Source organism: Coregonus clupeaformis, chromosome 24 (assembly GCF_020615455.1).
Source record: "Coregonus clupeaformis isolate EN_2021a chromosome 24, ASM2061545v1, whole genome shotgun sequence".
Lineage (NCBI taxonomy): Eukaryota > Metazoa > Chordata > Actinopteri > Salmoniformes > Salmonidae > Coregonus > Coregonus clupeaformis.
The window spans coordinates 27,634,848-27,655,518 of NC_059215.1; the positions used below are offsets into that span (position 1 = coordinate 27,634,848).

The 20,671-nt window shown below is 45.4% G+C and overlaps 1 protein-coding gene across 1 annotated transcript in view; it reads left to right on the forward strand.

Moving 5' to 3' along the window:
- The first annotated feature begins 975 nt into the window (after nucleotides 1-975).
- Nucleotides 976-20,671, forward strand: part of LOC121538524 (FH1/FH2 domain-containing protein 3) — a 157,030-nt gene continuing 137,334 nt past the window's right edge. The window contains exon 1 of the mRNA XM_041846639.2: nucleotides 976-1,598. Coding sequence (XP_041702573.2) covers nucleotides 1,434-1,598 — 165 coding nt within the window. The 5' untranslated portion in view covers nucleotides 976-1,433. The remainder of the gene's footprint in view (nucleotides 1,599-20,671) is intronic.

The following is a 20,671-nucleotide window of genomic DNA, read 5'->3' on the forward strand; positions in this document are numbered from 1 at the left end:
CAACATTACATTTAACATTTTATCCAGAGCGACTTACAGTTAATGAGTGCATACATTTTCATACTGCCCCCCCCGTGGGAATATAACCCACAACCCTGGCGTTGCAAACGCCATGCTCTACCAACTGAGCTACACGGGGGGCATATGTTTACATTGCCAAACAAGTGAAATAGATAATAAACAAAAGTGAAATAAACAATCAGAAATGAACAGTAAATATTATACTCACAAAAGTTTCAAAGGAATAGAGACATTTCAAATGTTATGTTATGGCTATGTACTGTGTTGTAACACAAAAGGGAAAATACATCTACATAAATATGGATTGTATTTACACTGAACAAAAAGCCAGGCCCATCCACTTGGGAGCCAGGCACAGCCAGTCAGAATGAGTCTTTCCCCACAAACGGGTTTATTACAGACAGAAATACTCCTCAGTTTCATCAGCTGTCCGAGTGGCTGGTCTCAGACGATCCCGCAGGTGAAGAAGCTGGATGTTGAGTTCCTCGGCTGTCATGGTTACACGTGGTCTGCGGTTGTGAGGCCGGTTGGACATACTGCCAAATTCTCTAAAATGACATTGGAGAGAAATTAACATTCAATTCTCTGGCAACAGCTCTGGTGGACATTCTTGCAGTCAGCATGCCAATTGCGTGCTCCCTAAAAAAATTATGACATCTGTGGCATTGTGTTGTGTGACAAAACTGCACATTTTTTATTGGCCTTTTATTTTCCCCAGCACAAGGTGCACCTGTGTAATGATCATGCCGTTTAATCAGCTTCTTGATATGCCACACCTGTCAGGTGGAAGGATTATCATGGCAAAGGAGAAATGTTCACTTACAGGGATGTAAACAAATTTGTGCACAACATTTGAGAGAAATAAGCTTTTTGTGCATATGGAACATTTATGGGATTCTTTATTTCAGCTCATGAAACCAACACTTTACATGTTGCGTTTATATTTTTGTTCAGTGTACAATGGTGTTTGTTCTTCACTGGTTGCCTTTTTCTTGTAGCAACCGGTCACAAATCTCTCTCCCTCTCCAGCGCCTTGCCTGCCTCTCTTGTCATTGGCCACCTGCTGTGACAAGTGACAACAGAGACGACACAGTGACACGGTCCCAGAACAGAGTAACGGGACTAATCGGTTCTCCCTATAGACGCACTAACCAACCGGCGAAACGAAACAGTTTCTTGTGCTGGTCCAACCAGACTTCATGACAAGTCGACCACACTATTCTGATTTTAGTAGCCCAACCAACCATAGCGGTTGCGAGCGGCTGATCAAACTTGGCAACCTGCTGTTTTTGTTGTTGTTACGGGCGAAAGGAGACAGAGAGACGGGGAGTGCTCCTTGCTAGGCGACGGGTCTAATCATTAACCCGTGTTAGGTGCCCCCTCATCGGAGGAGCTTCTTGCATGGATACATAATGGCTACGTTTGTCTGCAGGGTTCAGTTCTTAGACGACACAGATCCATTCAACAGCACCAACTTCCCGGAACCGACCCGACCACCTCACTACACGTTCCGAGAGGATATCCCGCTTATCAATCAGATAGCGGGAGTCCACCGGCTACTTGGAGCACCGCACAAGGTTTGCAATGTTTTAATTTTGCCAGACCTATTTTAGCCTGGATTAATGCATTTCAATGTTGTTTTTTGTTTGCCCATATATAAACAATGTCGTGTCAGTCACAATTTACCAGGTATTTATAAGACCAACCGCGTACTCAGTTGATTGATTGTGCAGGCAAGGCTAGGATAATTGCATGGCTGCAAGTAGGATATATTTGGTAGGCTACAGCGATGCAATGTCAGACTGTCAACAAACTTTCACACCGTTGTCAAACAGAATTTGTGTGTCTGTATTCTTTCTCTCTCTCTATATCTGTTTTATCTCCAAGTATATCACCGCTAGGGCATGTCTTCATGTTGCACAGGTCAGAAATACGGCAGCTAATAACTTCTGAGTTGTTAAGCATGAGATTAACAGGAAACGGCAAACATTCATTCTCCTTTTTTGTTTGTTTTTCTTCTTATTCATTGAACAAGTAAACTTTTAGTGCAATAGCTATCTGTGTGTGTGTGTGTGTGTGTGTGTGTTTAGTGCAGATGTACCGGAGGAGCTGTTTAATCTCACTCAACCCTACAGAGTTCTCCTGTAGGGCTCCCTGTAGCTGCCGCTGGTCCTGCTGTTGAGCCCCGTGGAGTGGAGATGGGGGCCAGGTCTGGGTCGGGGGACTGCCTCTCTGGTCTGGTAGAGGTGATGGTCTGGTGCTGGGTAGTAGGCTGGGCCCGGTCCAGTCTGGCAGCGCCGATGGAGGTGGTGATGCTCTGGTGGTGGGTTGGGCCTATGGGGTGCGCTGGGTCTGGTGGGGCGTTGAGGGGGGCCTGGGGCTCCTTGGTGGTGCGGCGGTCTGTGTAGGGGTCTCTGGGTGGGCCTCTGTCCAGTGCGACGATGGGTGTTTGTTTACCAAGTGCCACGTCCTTTTAGAGTCTTGGCAAACATCCCAACTGTCTGCTTCCTCAGGTGGAGGTGAGTGTTGGGTGGTGAACAATGTGCACGTTCGGAGGTAGAGCACACACTCTGGTGATGTCAGCACTGACTTTCTGAATGGTACGCGGATGAAAGTCTTTGCGGGGCAGCAGAGTGGAGATGGTGATGTGTGAGTTGGGGAACCACTCAGAGGCCCTCTCTGCTACTCTGTTGACCAGGCTGCCTGCTCTCTCCTGCTCCTCTCGCAGGTTGTTGGTGCCGGTGGGAATAATAATGTGGCGTGGTGTGCCAAAGTCAGGCTGGGACAGGATGTGGAGTGCATCCTGCGTTTTGGGGCACCATATTTTGGACACCTTGTGGTGGGGGAAGAGTTTATCCTCTTGGATTAATTTCCCATTTGAGTCAATGAGGCTGGCCACCTTTTATTTTATTTTTTTATTTCACCTTTATTTAACCAGGTAAGCCAGTTGAGAACAAGTTCTCATTTACAACTGCGACCTGGCCAAGATAAAGCAAAGCAGTGCGATAAAAACAACAACACAGTTACATATGGGGTAAAACAAAACAAAGTCAAAAATACAACATAATTAAAAAATATATATATATATATATACAGTGTGTGCAAATGTAGCAAGTTATGGAGGTAAGGCAATAAATAGGCTATAGTGCAAAATAATTACAATTAGTATTTACACTGGAATGATAGATGTGCAAGAGATGATGTGCAAATAGAGATACTGGTGTACAAATGAGCAAAATAAATAACAATATAGGGATGAGGTAGTTGGGTGGGCTAATTTCAGATGGGCTGTGTACAGGTGCAGTGATCGGTAAGCTGCTCTGACAACTGATGCTTAAAGTTAGTGAGGGAGATAAGTGTCTCCAGCTTCAGAGATTTTTGCAATTTGTTCCAGTCATTGGCAGCAGAGAACTGGAAGGAATGGCGGCCAAAGGAGGTGTTGGCTTTGGGGATGACCAGTGAGATATACCTGCTGGAGCGCATACTACGGGTGGGTGTTGCTATGGTGACCAATGAGCTAAGATAAGGCAGGGATTTGCCTAGCAGTGATTTATAGATGGCCTGGAGCCAGTGGGTTTGGCGACGAATATGTAGTGAGGACCAGCCAACAAGAGCGTACAGGTCACAGTGGTGGGTAGTATATGGGGCTTTGGTGACAAAACGGATGGCACTGTGATAGACTAAATCCAATTTGCTGAGTAGAGTGTTGGAGGCTATTTTGTAAATGACATCGCCGAAGTCAAGGATCGGTAGGATAGTCAGTTTTACGAGGGCATGTTTGGCAGCATGAGTGAAGGAGGCTTTGTTGCGAAATAGGAAACCGATTCTAGATTTAACTTTGGATTGGAGATTCTTAATGTGAGTCTGGAAGGAGAGTTTACAGTCTAACCAGACACCTAGGTATTTGTAGTTGTCCACATACTCTAGGTCAGACCCGTCGAGAGTAGTGATTCTAGTCGGGTGGGCGGGTGCAAGCAGCGTTCGGTTGAAGAGCATGCATTTAGTTTTACTAGTGTTTAAGAGCAGTTGTTGTATGGCATTGAAGCTCGTTTGGAGGTTTGTTAACACAGTGTCCAATGAAGGGCCAGATGTATACAAAATGGTGTCGTCTGCGTAGAGGTGGATCTGAGAGTCACCAGCAGCAAGAGCGACATCATTGATATACACAGAGAAAAGAGTCGGCCCAAGAATTGAACCCTGTGGCACCCCCATAGAGACTGCCATAGGTCCAGACAACAGGCCCTCCGATTTGACACATTGAACTCTATCTGAGAAGTAGTTGGTGAGCCAGGCGAGGCAGTCATTTGAGAAACCAAGGCTATTTAGTCTGCCAATAAGAATGCGGTGGTTGACAGAGTCGAAAGCCTTGGCCAGGTCAATGAAAACGGCTGCACAGTACTGTCTATTATCGATCGCGGTTATAATATCGTTTAGGACCTTGAGCGTGGCTGAAGTGCACCCATGACCAGCTCGGAAACCGGATTGCATAGCGGAGAAGGTACGGTGGGATTCGAAATGGTCGGTGATCTGTTTGTTAACTTGGCTTTCAAAAACTTTTGAAAGGCAGGGCAGGATGGATATGGGTCTGTAACAGTTTGGATCTAGAGTGTCACCCCCTTTGAAGAGGGGGATGACCGCGGCAGCTTTCCAATCTCTGGGGATCTCAGACGTTACGAAAGAGAGGTTGAACAGGCTAGTAATAGGGGTTGCGACAATTTCGGCGGCTAGTTTTAGAAAGAAAGGGTCCAGATTGTCTAGCCCAGCTGATTTGTAGGTGTCCAGATTTTGCAGCTCTTTCAGAACATCAGCTGTCTGGATTTGTGTGAAGGAGAAGCGGGGGGGGACATGGGCAAGTTGCAGCGGAGAGTGCAGAGCTGGTGGCCGGGGTAGTGGTAGCCAGGTGGAAAGCATGGCCAGCCGTAGCAAAATGCTTGTTGAAATTCTCGATTATTGTAGATTTATCGGTGGTGATAGTGTTTCCTAGCCTCAGTGCAGTGGGCAGCTGGGAGGAAGTGCTCTTATTCTCCATGGACTTTACAGTGTCCCAAAACTTTTTGGAGTTAGTGCTACAGGATGCAAATTTCTGTTTGAAAAAGTTAGCCTTTGCTTTCCTAACTGCTTGTGTATATTGGTTCCTAACTTCCCTGAAAAGTTGCATATCGCGGGGGCTATTTGATGCTAATGCAGTACGCCACAGGATGTTTTTGTGCTGGTCAAGGGCAGTCAAGTCTGAGGAGAACCAGGGGCTATATCTGTTCTTAGTTCTGTATTTTTTGAATGGGGCATGTTTATTTAAGATTGAGAGGAAATTACTTTTAAAAAACAACCAGGCATCCTCTACTGACGGAATGAGATCTATATCCATCCAGGATACCTGGGCCAGGTCAATTAGGAAGGCCTGCTCGCTGAAGTGTTTTTGGGAGCGTTTGACAGTGATGAGGGGTGGTCGTTTGACCGCGGACCCGTTACGGACGCAGGCAATAAGGCAGTGATTGCTGAGATCCTGGTTGAAGACAGCGGAGGTGTATTTAGAGGGTAAGTTAGTCAGGATGATATCTATGAGGGTACCCATGTTTACGGATTTAGGGTTGTACCTGATAGGTTCGTTGATAATGTGTGTGAGATTGAGGGCATCTAGTTTAGATTGTAGGATGGCCGGGGTGTTAAGCATATCCCAATTTAGGTCACCAAGCAGTACGAACTCTGAGGATAAATGGGGGGCAATCAATTCACATATGGTGTCCAGGGCACAGCTGGGGGCTGAGGGGGGTCTGTAGCAAGCGGCAACAGTGAGAGATTTATTTCTGGAAAGGTGGATTTTTAGAAGTAGAAGCGCAAACTGTTTGGGCACAGACCTGGATAGTATGATAGAGCTCTGCAGGCTATCTCTACAGTAGATTGCAACTCCACCCCCTTTGGCAGTTCTATCTAGACGGAAAATGTTATAGTTGGGGATGGAAATTTCAGAATTTTTGGTGGCCTTCCTAAGCCAGGATTCAGACACTGCTAGAACATCAGGGTTGGCGGAGTGTGCTAACGCAGTGAACAACTCAAACTTAGGAAGGAGGCTTCTGATATTTACGTGCAGAAAACCAAGGCTTTTACGGTTACAGAAGTCAACAAATGATAGCTCCTGGGGAGTAGGAGTGATACTGGGGGCTGCAGGGCCTGGGTTAGCCTCTACATCACCAGAGGAACAGAGGAGGACTAGAATAAGGATACGACTAAAGGCTTTAAGAACTGGTCTTCTAGTGCGTTGGGTACATAGAATAAAGGGGGCAGTTCTCCGGGCGTTGTAGAAAAGATTCAGGGCATTATGTACAGAAAAGGATATGGAAGGATATGAGTACAGTTGAGGTAAACCTAAGCGTTGGGTAACAATGAAAGAGATAGCATCACTGGAGGCACCGATTGAGCCGGTCTCGGCGTGTATGGGGGGTGGAACAAATGAACTATTTGAGGCAGTTTGAGAGGGACTAGGGGTTCTACAGTGAAATTGTATAATAAGAACTAACCCAAACAGCAATAGGCAAGGCATATTTACAAGGGAGAGAGGCATAAAGCAATCACAGGTGTTATTAGAGAGCGCTAAGACAACAACTGGTAATAGCGATAACGTTTGGGCTGAGGCTAAACAGAATAAACAGGACAGGGTACCGTGTAAAGGAACAGTCCAGCAGGCATCAGCTGTGCAGCTGAGTGATCATAAGGTCCAGTGAACAGCAATATGTGAGTCCGAGAGCAGTTCAAATTGGTGCTTCAGCACAGCTAGCAGGGAGCACAGTTGTAGTTTGCGTGTGCTAGCGGGCCGGGGCTAGCAGATGGATCTTCGACACCTCTGTGTCTTATGCCAGAGTAGAGGGTTTACAGTCTGGGGCTGGGGCTGGGGCTGGGGTACACAGGGCCTGTGTACAAGCAGGGGTGTGTGGGGGCTTAGTAAATATTTTCTTAACTCTATTTTCTTAAAACATTGTTGGTTAAGGGCTTGTAAGTAAGCATTTCACGGTAAGGTCTACACCTGTTGTGTTCGGCACATGTGACAAATACAATTTGATTTGATTTGGGTGTGTCGGAGGGGGGCAGAGCGCCGGGCCTGCAGCTTCTCTCTAGGAGTCTCTACAGTCGGTTCTCTGTGCTGCAGCAGCCTTTTGATGACAGACAACTCCTTTACCATCTCTTCCTTTACCTGCACTAGCCCTCTCCTCATGGTGACCTTTACCTCCTCAAGAGCTGTGGTAAGGCTCTCTCCTCATGGTGACCTTTACCTCCTCAAGAGTTGTTTTGAGGCTCTCTCCTCATGGTGACCTTTACCTCCTCAAGAGCTGTGGTGAGGCCCTCTCCTCATGGTGACCTTTACCTCCTCAAGAGCTGTGGTGAGGCCCTCTCCTCATGGTGACTTTTACCTCCTCGAGCTGTGGTAAGGCTCTCTATCTCATGGTGACTTTTACCTCCTCAAGAGCTGTGGTAAGGCTCTTTCTCAGCTCCTGGACAGAGTTCGTCATCTGGGTCCTGCACTGGTTGATCTGGGCCCAGTTGCATAAAACGTCTTAAGTGTTTCCCTTAAGGGATTCCCTTAATAAATAATTGTTCCTTACTTAAGGGAATTGTTTAAGGGCGTTGCATAGAGCCCCTCAAATATTTCCTGACGTAAGGGCATACTTAGGGGTTTTACGGTAGTTTGAAGGCATATATGGTAGAAAGAGTATCAGGTTACCAAGGAGATGGCCTGATTCACTGACTAAACATCTTATGAGATAGGAAAATATAACCTACAATCAAGACAGGCTAACCAAATTGGTTCAGAAGATAATAAAACATGTTTCTTGTAGTTACTTTTTTCTGAACTTGTTTCTATTACTTTCTAGCATGTCATGCTAGCTGACAGAGTAGCTATAGCTAACTAGCTAGCGTTGTAGCCATGGATAGCTAGCTGGTTGATAATATAATAATAAATAATATGTCATTTAGCAGACGCTTTTATCCAAAGCGACTTACAGTCATGTGTGCATACATTTTTACGTATGGGTGGTCCCGGGGATCGAACCCACTACCCTGGCGTTACAAGCGCCGTGCTCTACCAGCTGAGCTACAGAGGACCACCTCCAGCCGGTTGATGTTTTACTTTTGTAACCAGAGCAGATGAAAGCAACATTCACCTCCACAAATGCTGTTTACATTGATATCCATACTGAATTAAGCAGTTAAGGGACTGCATGGGCACTCTTAACCTTTTCACATAATTTAAGGGGGAAATTCACCTTAAAATGTTTTGTGCAACTGACTTAAAGTTAAGGAAACTTTAAGGGAAAAGATAAGGTGTTTTATGCAACCGGGCCCTGGTCCTGTAGAAGCTCTGTGTCTGGGCTGGAGGTGGTGTAGCTGGGGGGCTGCTCCTTTTAGCTCAGTAACCCATACCTCTAACCGAGCCGGCCCGTCTCTCAGCAGGCTGACGGTGGTGTGGTCTTGGCTCTGGTGATCGTAGGCAGGCAGGGGGGAGGACAGACCTGTTGTGTGGATCTAGGCTCCTGCTGTTGGAGTGCCTGAGGTAAGTGGAGAGGTCGGAGTTCCTTGTCCTTTTTGGTTTCTGCTATCATCCCCAGGAAGTCCTGCACAAAAGAGCTGAGTGGCCCGGACCATGACAGTGCCGTTCTGGTACACGTTTACTGTCAGAAACCTGTTTTCCTGGTCCTTTTCACTGTCCTCAAACATTTGTATTTGTCTTCCCTTTTGCCTTTCTTTGTTGTATAGATGGGTCGGCTGACAACATCACGAAAATGATGCGCAAGCTTCAATAGGGCAGAAGTCCATGAGTTGTTGTGGTTCTGGAGGGCCAGATGGCTAGCAACAATGACAAAAAACTGCCATGTGGGGAATCGTAAATGGCTAGTTTCAGCTCGTGGGGGGAGGGGGAGGAGTCTCTGTCTCTGCTGCTGGTGCTGCTAGCACTGCCTCAGTGGTCATGTTGCTACGGTTACCACCAGTAAACAGGAATAGACAATAAACAAAAGGGAAATAAACATTGAGAAATTAACAGTAAACATTACATTCACAAAAGTTGTAAAATAATATAGACATTTCAAATGTTATATTATTGGCTATATACAGTGTTGTAACAATGTGCAAATAGTTGAAGTACAAAAGGGAAAATAAATAAACAGATAAATATAATCTCAGCAAAAAAACAAACGTCCCTTTTTCAGGACCCTGTCTTTCAAAGATAATTCGTAAAAATCCAAATAACTTCACAGATCTTCATTGTAAAGGGTTTAAACACTGTTTCCCATGCTTGTTCAATGAACCATAAACAATTAATGAACATGCACCTGTGGAACGGTCGTTAAAACACTTAACAGCTTACAGACGGTGGGCAATTAAGGCCACAGTTATGAAAACTTAGGACACTAAAGAGGCCTTTCTACTGACTGAAAAACACCAAAAGGAAGATGCCCAGGGTCCCTGCTCATCTGCGTGAACGTGCAGATGTGGCCAGGGCAATACATTGCAATGTCCGTACTGTGAGACGCCTAAGACAGCGCTACAGGGAGACAGGACAGACAGCTGATCATCTTCACAGTGGCAGACCACGTGTAACAACACCTGCACAGGATCGGTACATCCGAACATCACACCTGCGGGACAGGTACAGGATGGCAACAACAACTGCCCGAGTTACACCAGGAACGCACAATGAGGGCTTGTAGGCCTGTTGTAAGGCAGGTCCTCACCAGACATCACCAGCAACAACGTCGCCTATGGGCACAAAACCACCGTCGCTGGACCAGACAGGACTGGCAAAAAGTGCTCTTCACTGACGAGCCACGGTTTTGTCTCACCAGGGGTGATGGTCTGATTCGCGTTTATCGTTGAAGGAATGAGCGTTACACTGAGGCCTGTACTATGGAGCAGGATCGATTTGGAGGAGAGGGTCCGTCATGGTCTGGGGCGGTGTGTCACAGCATCATCGGACTGAGCTTGCTGTCATTGCAGGAAATCTCAACGCTGTGCGTTACGAGGAAGACATCCTCCTCCCTTATGTGGTACCCTTCATGCAGGCTCATCCTGACATGACCCTCCAGCATGACAATGCCACCAGCCATACTGCTCGTTCTGTGCGTGATTTCCTGCAAGACAGGAATGTCAGTGTTCTGCCATGGCCAGCGAAGAGCCCGGATCTCAATCCCATTGAGCACGTCTGGGACCTGTTGGATCGGAGGGTGAGAGCTAGGGCCATTCCCCCCAGAAATGTCGGGGAACTTTCAGGTGCCTTGGTGGAAGAGTGGGGTAACATCTCACAGCAAGAACTGGCAAATCTGGTGCAGTCCATGAGGAGGAGATGCACTGCAGTACTTAATGCAGCTGGTGGCCACACCAGATACTGACTGTTACTTTTGATTTTGACCCCCCCCTTTGTTCAGGGACACATTATTCAATTTATGTTAGTCACATGTCTGTGGAACTTGTTCAGTTTATGTCTGTTGTTGAATCTTGTTATGTTCATACAAATATTTACACATGTTACGTTTGCTGAAATAAACGCAGTTGACAGTGAGAGGACGTTTCTTTTTTTGCTGAGTTTAGGTTGTATTTACAATGTTGTTTGTGCTCCACTGTTTGCCCTTTTCTCATGGCAACGGGCCACATCTTTTTGCTGTGACTGCACACAGCGGTATTTAGCCTAACAGATATGGGAGTTTATCAATGTTATATTTGTTTTCAAATTATTTTTGGGTCTGTGTGATCTGTGGGAAATATGTGTCTCTAATGTGGTCATACATTTGGCAGGAGGTTAGGAAGTGCAGCTCAGTTTCCACCTCATTTTGTGGGCAGTGTGCTCATAGCCTGTCTTCTCTTGAGAGCCAGGTCTGCCTACGGCAGCCTTTCTCAATAGCAAGGCTATACTCACTGAGTCTGTACACAGTCAAGGATTTTCTTAATTTGGGGTCAGTCACAATGGTCAGTTATTCTGCCACTGTGTACTCTCTGTTTAAGGCCAGATAGCATTCTAATTTGCTCAGTTTTTTGGTTTGGTTGATTCTTTCCAGTGTATCAAGTAATTATCTTTTTGCTTTCTCATAATTTGGTTGGGTCTAAATGTGTTGCTGTCCTGGGGCTCTGTGAGGGTCTGTTTGTGTCCTAGAACCAGCTGGCTCTTTCCTAGGTTAATCTCTCTGTAGGTGATGGCTTTGTGGTGGAATGTGATGGCTTCACTTCCTTTTAAGTGGTTATAGAATTTAACAGATATTTTTTGGATTTTGATAACTAGCGGGTTTAGTCCTAATTCTGCTCTGCATGCATTATTTGAGGTTTTGCATTGTACACAATGTATATTTTTGCAGAATTCTGCATGCAGAGTCTCAATTGGGTGTTTGTCCCATTTTGTGAATTCTTGGTTGGTGAGCGGACCCCAGACCTCACAACCATAAAGAGCAATGGGTTCTGTAACTGATTGATGTATTTTTAGCCAGATCCTAATTGGGATGTTGAGTTTTATGTTCCTTTTGATGGCATAGAAGGCCCTTCTTGCCTTGTCTCTTAGATCGTTCACAGCCTTGTGGAAGTTACCTGTGGCGCTGATGTTTAGGCCGAGGTAGGTGTAATTCTTTGTGTGCTCTAGGGCAACAGTGTCTAGATGGAATTTCTATTTGTGGTCCTGGCAACTGGACCTTTTTGGTAACACCATTATTACTGAGATTTACTGTCAGGGCCCAGGTCTGACAGAGTCTGTGCAGAAGATCTAGGTGCTGCTGTAGGCCCTCCTTGGTTGGGGACAGAAGCACCAGATCATTAGCAAACAATATACATTTGACTTCAGATTCTAGTAGGGTGAGGCCGGGTGCTGCAGACTGTTCTAGTGCCCTCTCCAATTCATTGATAGACTGTATATGTTGAAGAGGGTGGGGCTAAAGCTGCATCCCTGTCTCACCCCATGGCCCTGAAAAAAACAGCAGGAAAGAAATGTGTGTGTTTATTGCCAATTTGTTGTTTTTCCCCCAACACCGCTTTCCATCAATTTGTATATAAGACCCTCATGCCAAATTGAGTCAAAAGCTTTTTTGAAATCAACAAAGCATGAGAAGACTTTGCTTTTGTTTTGTTTTGTTTGTTTGTCAATAAGGGTGTGCAGGTTGAATACGTGGTCTGTCGTACGGTAATTTGATAACAAGCCAATTTGACATTTGCTCAGGACGTTGTTTTCACTGAGGAAATGTTGGAATCTGCTGTTGATGATATTGCAGAGGATTTTTATATTAGGGAAGATGCCAGAGCTGAGGATAATGTTGAAGAGTTTAACAATTGGAATTTGTGGTCTGTATATTTTATCATTTAGTTTAGTATACCATCAACACCACATGCCTTTTTTGGGTTGGAGGGTTTGTATTTTGTCCTGTAGCTCATCCAACGTAATTTGAGAATCCAGTGGGTTCTTTTAGTCTTTAATAGTTTATTCTAAGTTTTGTAAATTATCATGTATATGTTTTTGATCTGTGTTCATTGTTATATGGCCCAAAAGGTTGGAGAAGTGGTGTATCCATACATCTCCATTTTGGATAGATAACTTCGCCTTTTCGGAGGACAAATATCTTTTTTGCTTTCTTACAGCTTTTCTGCTACATATACATACATTTCACATATACATTTTACATACACATTTGACATACGTGGTACTTTTATATAAAGCAATCACACAACAATAATACATTACCAAACATAAGCTCTTTAATCCCACCCGTCAGCCACTCGCAGCCCCATCCCACCTATCACCATAGACCACCCGTCAGCCACTCTCAGCCCCATCCCACCTATCACCATAGACCACCCGTCAGCCACTCTCAGCCCCATCCCACCTATCACCATAGACCACCCTTGTTTGGTTTCCATGTGCCATATATTTTTCAATTGTGCTGTGATGTTTTACATACATTTGGAACCTTTCTAATCATATAGTATCCACAGATTGTGAGCTAAATATGAAAACCTTTCCTACGAGTATTATTATATTATTTATTGACTGACTGGCTTTCCAAAATCGGCCAACACTGCTATTTGTAAGGTTAATTTTAAGTGAATGTTGTGATTTTTTTTTACCATTCCTGAACCTGTGACCAGAAAAAAACTACATAGGGGCAATACCAGAATACATGTTCTAGTGATTCTGTCTCTTCGCAGCAAAATCTACAGAGCTGAGATTGTTGTATGCCCCATATATACAGTTGAAGTCGGAAGTTTACATACACTTAGGTTGGAGTCATTAAAACTCATTTTTCAACCACTCCACACATTTCTTGTTAACAAACTATAGTTTTGGCAAGTCGGTTAGGACATCTACTTTGAGCATGACACAAGTAATTTTTCAAACAATTGTTTACAGACTGATTATTTCACTTATAATTCACTGTATCACAATTCCAGTGGGTCAGAAGTTTACATACAGTGAGGGAAAAAAATATTTGATCCCCTGCTGATTTTGTACATTTGCCCACTGACAAAGAAATGATCAGTCTATCATTTTCATGGTAGGTTTATTTGAACAGTGAGAGACAGAATAACAACAAAAAAATCCAGAAAACGCATGTAAAAAATGTTATAAATTGATTTGCATTTTAATGAGGGAAATAAGGATTTGACCCCCTCTCAATCAGAAAGATTTCTGGCTCCCAGGTGTCTTTTATACAGGTAACGAGCTGAGATTAGGAGCACACTCTTAAAGGGAGTGCTCCTAATCTCAGTTTGTTACCTGTATAAAAGACACCTGTCCACAGAAGCAATCAACCAATCAGATTCCAAACTCTCCACCATGGCCAAGACCAAAGAGCTCTCCAAGGATGTCAGGGACAAGATTGTAGACCTACACAAGGCTGGAATGGGCTACAAGACCATCGGCAAGCAGCTTGGTGAGAAGGTGACAACAGTTGGTGCGATTATTCGCAAATGGAAGAAACACAAAATAACTGTCAATCTCTCTCGGCCTGGGGCTCCATGCAAGATGCCTCATGGTTGATTATTGCTCTGTTGAAGTAGATTGTGATTTTGCTGTGATCTGATAGGGGTGTCAGTGGGCTGACTCTGAACGCTCTTAAGAGACTCTGGGTTGAGGTCGGTGATAAAGTAGTCTACAGTACTACTGCCAAGAGATGAGCTGTAGGTGTACCTACTGTAGGAGTACCTTCGAACCCTCCAGAGCTGCAGGAGTTGTGACACGTTTTTTGTTGGTTGGTTATGTTGTCGTAGTTGTGTCTATGGGGGACGGAATTCTGTCACCTCTCCTCCAGGTAAGTGTTTGTCCCCCTGTGTGCTGAGGGTGTCAGGTTCTTGTCCAGCGCGCTCTCTCTCTCTCTCTCTCTCTCTCCCCCCCCCCTCTCTCTCTCTCTGTCTCTCTCTCTCTCTCTCTCTCTTTCTCTCTCTCTCTCTGTGTGTGATTTTTGTCTTCCTCCTAACATGTCATTATGAGACTGATGGCTGAGATCTTTCAAATGTAAAATATAGACCAGTGTCCCAGAATGCCTGTGGGTTAGGGCTGGAGCATCACTTTGGCTCTCTAGTTTTACTGCATGACCTTGGACGAAGCGCAGGCATCCACCGTGACAGAGTCAACTGAAATCAGAATGGTCTGAAAATGAGGTTGGGGGTGCATGCGTGCTACATTCATGTTTGTGTCTTGCTCTGTCTGTCTTTTTTGGTGCGTTTAGGTGTGTGGACACATTCCTTGTGTTTACATTTGTGTGAGTATTTGGAGCAGGCAGGTCTGGAATCAGACCAAAGACAACATTGTACGCACAGCTAAACTAACCCTGACACAAACCTAATTCCTGGCCAATCCCTTTGTCCGCGACAGACAGACAGACAGACAGACAGACAGACAGACAGACAGACAGACAGACAGACAGACAGACAGACAGACAGACAGGGCAGCAGGGAAGCAGGGAAGCAGGGCAGCAGGGAAGCAGGGCAGCAGGGCAGCAGGGAAGCCTAGAGGGATACGAGTGGCTTAAGGCTTGACAAGGCCTGACAGTTAAAGACTGTACCACTGACCTTAGAATAGAGGAGACTACCTGTCCTCTCCTGTGTGTAGCCTGGCCATTTGAAAGGTTTCTCTTCTGGACTACACTTTCTCTTCTGGACTACACTTTCTCTTCTGGACTACACTTTCTCTTCTGGACTACACTTTCCCTTCTGGACTACACTTTCTCTTCTGGACTACACTTTCCCTTCTGCAGTACACTTTCTCTTCTGGACTACACTTTCCCTTCTGGACTACACTTTCTCTTCTGGACTACACTTTCTCTTCTGGACTACACTTTCTCTTCTGGACTACACTTTCCCTTCTGGACTACACTTTCCCTTCTGGACTACACTTTCTCTTCTGGACTACACTTTCTCTTCTGGACTACACTTTCTCTTCTGGACTACACTTTCTCTTCTGGACTACACTTTCCCTTCTGGACTACACTTTCTCTTCTGGACTACACTTTCCCTTCTGCAGTACACTTTCTCTTCTGGACTACACTTTCTCTTCTGGACTACACTTTTACATTGTGACTGTTGATTTGTCTAAGCAGACAAAGCCACTAAACAGACACAAGTTGCAGTAGATTTGCATATTATAGTGACCAACAGGACAACTGTGAAGTTCCTTGCTAACTAACAGTAACCTCAGTCCTGTAGTATTAATGGCTCTCAACAGCAGATCTATAATCAACTGCAAGATAAACTTTTCAATGCATCATTGCATCATTGATCCAAGATGGCGTAGCAGTGCGGTCGCGTTTATTTTTCGTCCTGTGTAAATATCCCGTTTCTTGTTTTTGTCTATATTTCTCAATTTTTTTACTTTCATTCTTTAACTAAATATACTTTCCTGCAACCCGCCTCACCCAACGTGGAAAGGATTCTATTATTTCTTTATAACTTTCATCAAGAATCGTAAGCTGATTCTAGTGTAGCCGCAACTGAATGGCTACCTGTTATTAGTCACCGTTAGCGTCTTCCCCACTGTCCGTGGCCTACACTATCCACCAGCCAGTTCTAGCTCTAGCCTGGACAATTCGTCGGCCAGTCTGCACAGCGTGCTATCGACCCAGCGTGCTATCGACCCAGAGCTTATTGGACTTTCTGCCGGAATCACTGGACCCTAGCGCCGGATCATCACAACCAGCTAGCTAGCTAGCTTCAACCTGTTGTTGGCTGATTACCATTACCATTGCCCTATAGCAAGCACCAGTTAGCCTTGAGCTAGCCTCAGGCCCATCTCCCGGCTATCTACCTCTCTGTAACCGGACGGGACCTCCTAGTGTTGACACTGAGCCCCGCCGATCCAACACGACTGGTTTGCCGACGAAATAGTCTGATGTGGTTTCAACAGGCTTCCCGTTGCGACGACCACGAAGATCCATCTGCTACCCCCGGCCCGCTAGCACACGCAAACCACAACTGTGCTCCCTGCTAGCTGTGCCAAAGCACCAATTTGAACTGCTCTCGGACTCACATATTGCTGTTCACTGGACCTTATGATCACTCAGCTGCACAGCTGATGCCTGCTGGACTGTTCCTTTACACGGTACCCTGTCCTGTTTATTCTGTTTAGTCTTAGCCCAAACGTTATCGCTATTTCCAGTTGTGTCTTAGCTCTCTCTAATAACACATGTGACTGCTTTATGCCTCTCTCCCATGTCAATTATGCCTTGCCTATTGCTGTTTGGGTTAGTTCTTATTATACAATTTCAATGTAGAACCCCTAGTCCCTCTCAAACTGCCTCATACAGTTCCTTTGTTCCCCCCATACACGCCGAGACCGGCTCAATCGATGCCTCCAATGACGCTATCTCTTTCATTGTTACACAACGCTTAGGGTTACCTGAACTGTACTCATATCCTTCCATATCCTTTTCTGTACATAATGCCCTGAATCTTTTCTACAACGCTCGGAGAACTGCCCCCTTTATTCTATGTACCCAACGCACTAGAAGACCAGTTCTTAAAGCCTTTAGTCGTATCCTTATTCTAGTCCTCCTCTGTTCCTCTGGTGATGTAGAGGCTAACCCAGGCCCTGCAGCCCCCAGTATCACTCCTACTCCCCAGGAGCTATCATTTGTTGACTTCTGTAACCGTAAAAGTATTGGTTTTCTGCACATAAATATCAGAAGCCTCCTTCCTAAGTTTGAGTTATTCACTGCGTTAGCACACTCCGCCAACCCTGATGTTCTAGCAGTGTCTGAATCCTGGCTTAGGAAGGCCACCAAAAATTCTGAAATTTCCATCCCCAACTATAACATTTTCCGTCTAGATAGAACTGCCAAAGGGGGTGGAGTTGCAATCTACTGTAGAGATAGCCTGCAGAGCTCCATCATACTATCCAGGTCTGTGCCCAAACAGTTTGAGCTTCTACTTCTAAAAATCCACCTTTCCAGAAATAAATCTCTCACTGTTGCCGCTTGCTACAGACCCCCTCAGCCCCCAGCTGTGCCCTGGACACCATATGTGAATTGATCGCCCCCCATCTATCCTCAGAGTTCGTACTGCTTGGTGACCTAAATTGGGATATGCTTAACACCCCGGCCATCCTACAATCTAAACTAGATGCCCTCAATCTCACACAAATTATCAACGAACCTACCAGGTACAACCCTAAATCCGTAAACATGGGTACCCTCACAGATATCATCCTGACTAACTTACCTCTAAATACACCTCCGCTGTCTTCAACCAGGATCTCAGCGATCACTGCCTTATTGCCTGCGTCCGTAACGGGTCCGCGGTCAAACGACCACCCCTCATCACTGTCAAACGCTCCCAAAAACACTTCAGCGAGCAGGCCTTCCTAATTGACCTGGCCCAGGTATCCTGGATGGATATAGATCTCATTCCGTCAGTAGAGGATGCCTGGTTGTTCTTTAAAAGTAATTTCCTCTCAATCTTAAATAGACATGCCCCATTCAAGAAATACAGAACTAAGAACAGATATAGCCCCTGGTTCTCCTCAGACTTGACTGCCCTTGACCAGCACAAAAACATCCTGTGGCGTACTGCATTAGCATCAAATAGCCCCCGCGATATGCAACTTTTCAGGGAATAATAATAATAATAATAATAATATGCCATTTAGCAGACGCTTTTATCCAAAGCGACTTACAGTCATGCGTGCATACATTTTTGTGTATGGGTGGTCCCGGGGATCGAACCCACTACCTTGGCGTTTCAAGCGCCGTGCTCTACCAGCTGAGCTACAGAGGAAGTTAGGAACCGATATACACAAGCAGTTAGGAAAGCAAAGGCTAACTTTTTCAAACAGAAATTTGCATCCTGTAGCACTAACTCCAAAAAGTTTTGGGACACTGTAAAGTCCATGGAAAATAAGAGCACTTCCTCCCAGCTGCCCACTGCACTGAGGCTAGGAAACACTATCACCACCGATAAATCTACAATAATCGAGAATTTCAACAAGCATTTTGCTACGGCTGGCCATGCTTTCCACCTGGCTACCACTACCCCCGGCCACCAGCTCTGCACCCTCCGCTGCAACTTACCCATGCCCCCCGCTTCTCCTTCACACAAATCCAGACAGCTGATGTTCTAAAAGAGCTGCAAAATCTGGACCCCTACAAATCATCTGGGCTAGACAATCTGGACCCTTTCTTTCCTAAAACTAGCCGCGAAATTGTCGCAACCCCTATTACTAGCCTGTTCAACCTCTCTTTCGTAACGTCTGAGATCCCCAGAGATTGAAAGCTGCCGCGGTCATCCCCCTCTTCAAAGGGGGTGACACTCTAGATCCAAACTGTTACAGACCCATATCCATCCTGCCCTGCCTTTCAAAAGTTTTTGAAAGCCAAGTCAACAAACAGATCACCGACCATTTCGAATCCCACCGTACCTTCTCCGCTATGCAATCCGGTTTCCGAGCTGGTCATGGGTGCACTTCAGCCACGCTCAAGGTCCTAAACGATATTATAACCGCGATCGATAATAGACAGTACTGTGCAGCCGTTTTCATTGACCTGGCCAAGGCTTTCGACTCTGTCAACCACCGCATTCTTACTGGCAGACTAAATAGCCTTGGTTTCTCAAATGACTGCCTCGCCTGGTTCACCAACTACTTCTCAGATAGAGTTCAATGTGTCAAATCGGAGGGCCTGTTGTCTGGACCTATGGCAGTCTCTATGGGGGTGCCACAGGGTTCAATTCTTGGGCCAACTCTTTTCTCTGTGTATATCAATGACGTCGCTCTTGCTGCTGGTGACTCTCAGATCCACCTCTACGCAGACGACACCATTTTGTATACATCTGGCCCTTCATTGGACACTGTGTTAACAAACCTCCAAACGAGCTTCAATTCCATACAACACTCCTTCAGTAGCCTCCAACTGCTCTTAAACACTAGTAAAACTAAATGCATGCTCTTCAACCGAACGCTGCTTGCACCTGCCCACCCGACTAGAATCACTACTCTAGACGGGTCTGACCTAGAGTATGTGGACAACTACAAATATCTAGGTGTCTGGTTAGACTGTAAACTCTCCTTCCAGACTCACATTAAGAATCTCCAATCCAAAGTTAAATCTAGAATCGGTTTCCTATTTCGCAACAAAGCCTCCTTCACTCATGCTGCCAAACATGCCCTCGTGAAACTGACTATCCTACCGATCCTTGACTTCGGCGATGTCATTTACAAAATAGCCTCCAACACTCTACTCAGCAAATTGGATGTTGTCTATCACAGTGCCATCCGTTTTGTCTCCAAAGCCCCATATAATACCCACCACTGTGACCTGTACGCTCTTGTTGGCTGGTCCTCACTACATATTCGTCGCCAAACCCACTGGCTCCAGGCCATCTATAAATCACTGCTAGGCAAATCCCCGCCTTATCTTAGCTCATTGGTCACCATAGCAACACCCACCCGTAGTCTGCGCTCCAGCGGGTATATCTCACTGGTCATCCCCAAAGCCAACACCTCCTTTGGCCGCAATTCCTTCCAGTTCTCTGCTGCCAATGACTGGAACAAATTGCAAAAATCTCTGAAGCTGGAGACACTTATCTCCCTCACTAACTTTAAGCATCAGTTGTCAGAGCACCTTACCGATCACTGCACCTGTACACAGCCCATCTGAAATTAGCCCGCCCAACTACCTCATCCCTATATTGTTATTTATTTTGCTCATTTGTACCCCAGTATCTCTATTTGCACATCATCTCTTGCACATCATTCCAGTGTTAATACTAAATTGTAATTATTTTGCACTATAGCCTATTTTATTGCCTTACCTCCATAACTTGCTAAATTTGCACACACTGTATATATATGTATTTCTGTTTCTGTATTTTTGACTTTGTTTTGTTTTACCCCATATGTAACTCTGTGTTGTGTGATGTCACGAGAGGCTACACAGCTTTCAGCGGGATTGCTCAAGTAGTGCAAGGAGACCAGGTTCAACCAAAACAAGGATTTTATTAAAGGTCTTGGGAAACTAACGAAAGTATAACACAATTCTGTTCTCTGGTGGCTCTTTAAGGGTTAACAGTTCAGGGATGTCTCTTCCACATCCAAAATCATAACTCTCCCTCGCTCAAATAACTTTTCCCCAGTCTTACTGTATTCCACGTTGCAGCTAGTGGCCAACCCAGCAAAACGTCCTTCCAAATGTCTCTCACGTAT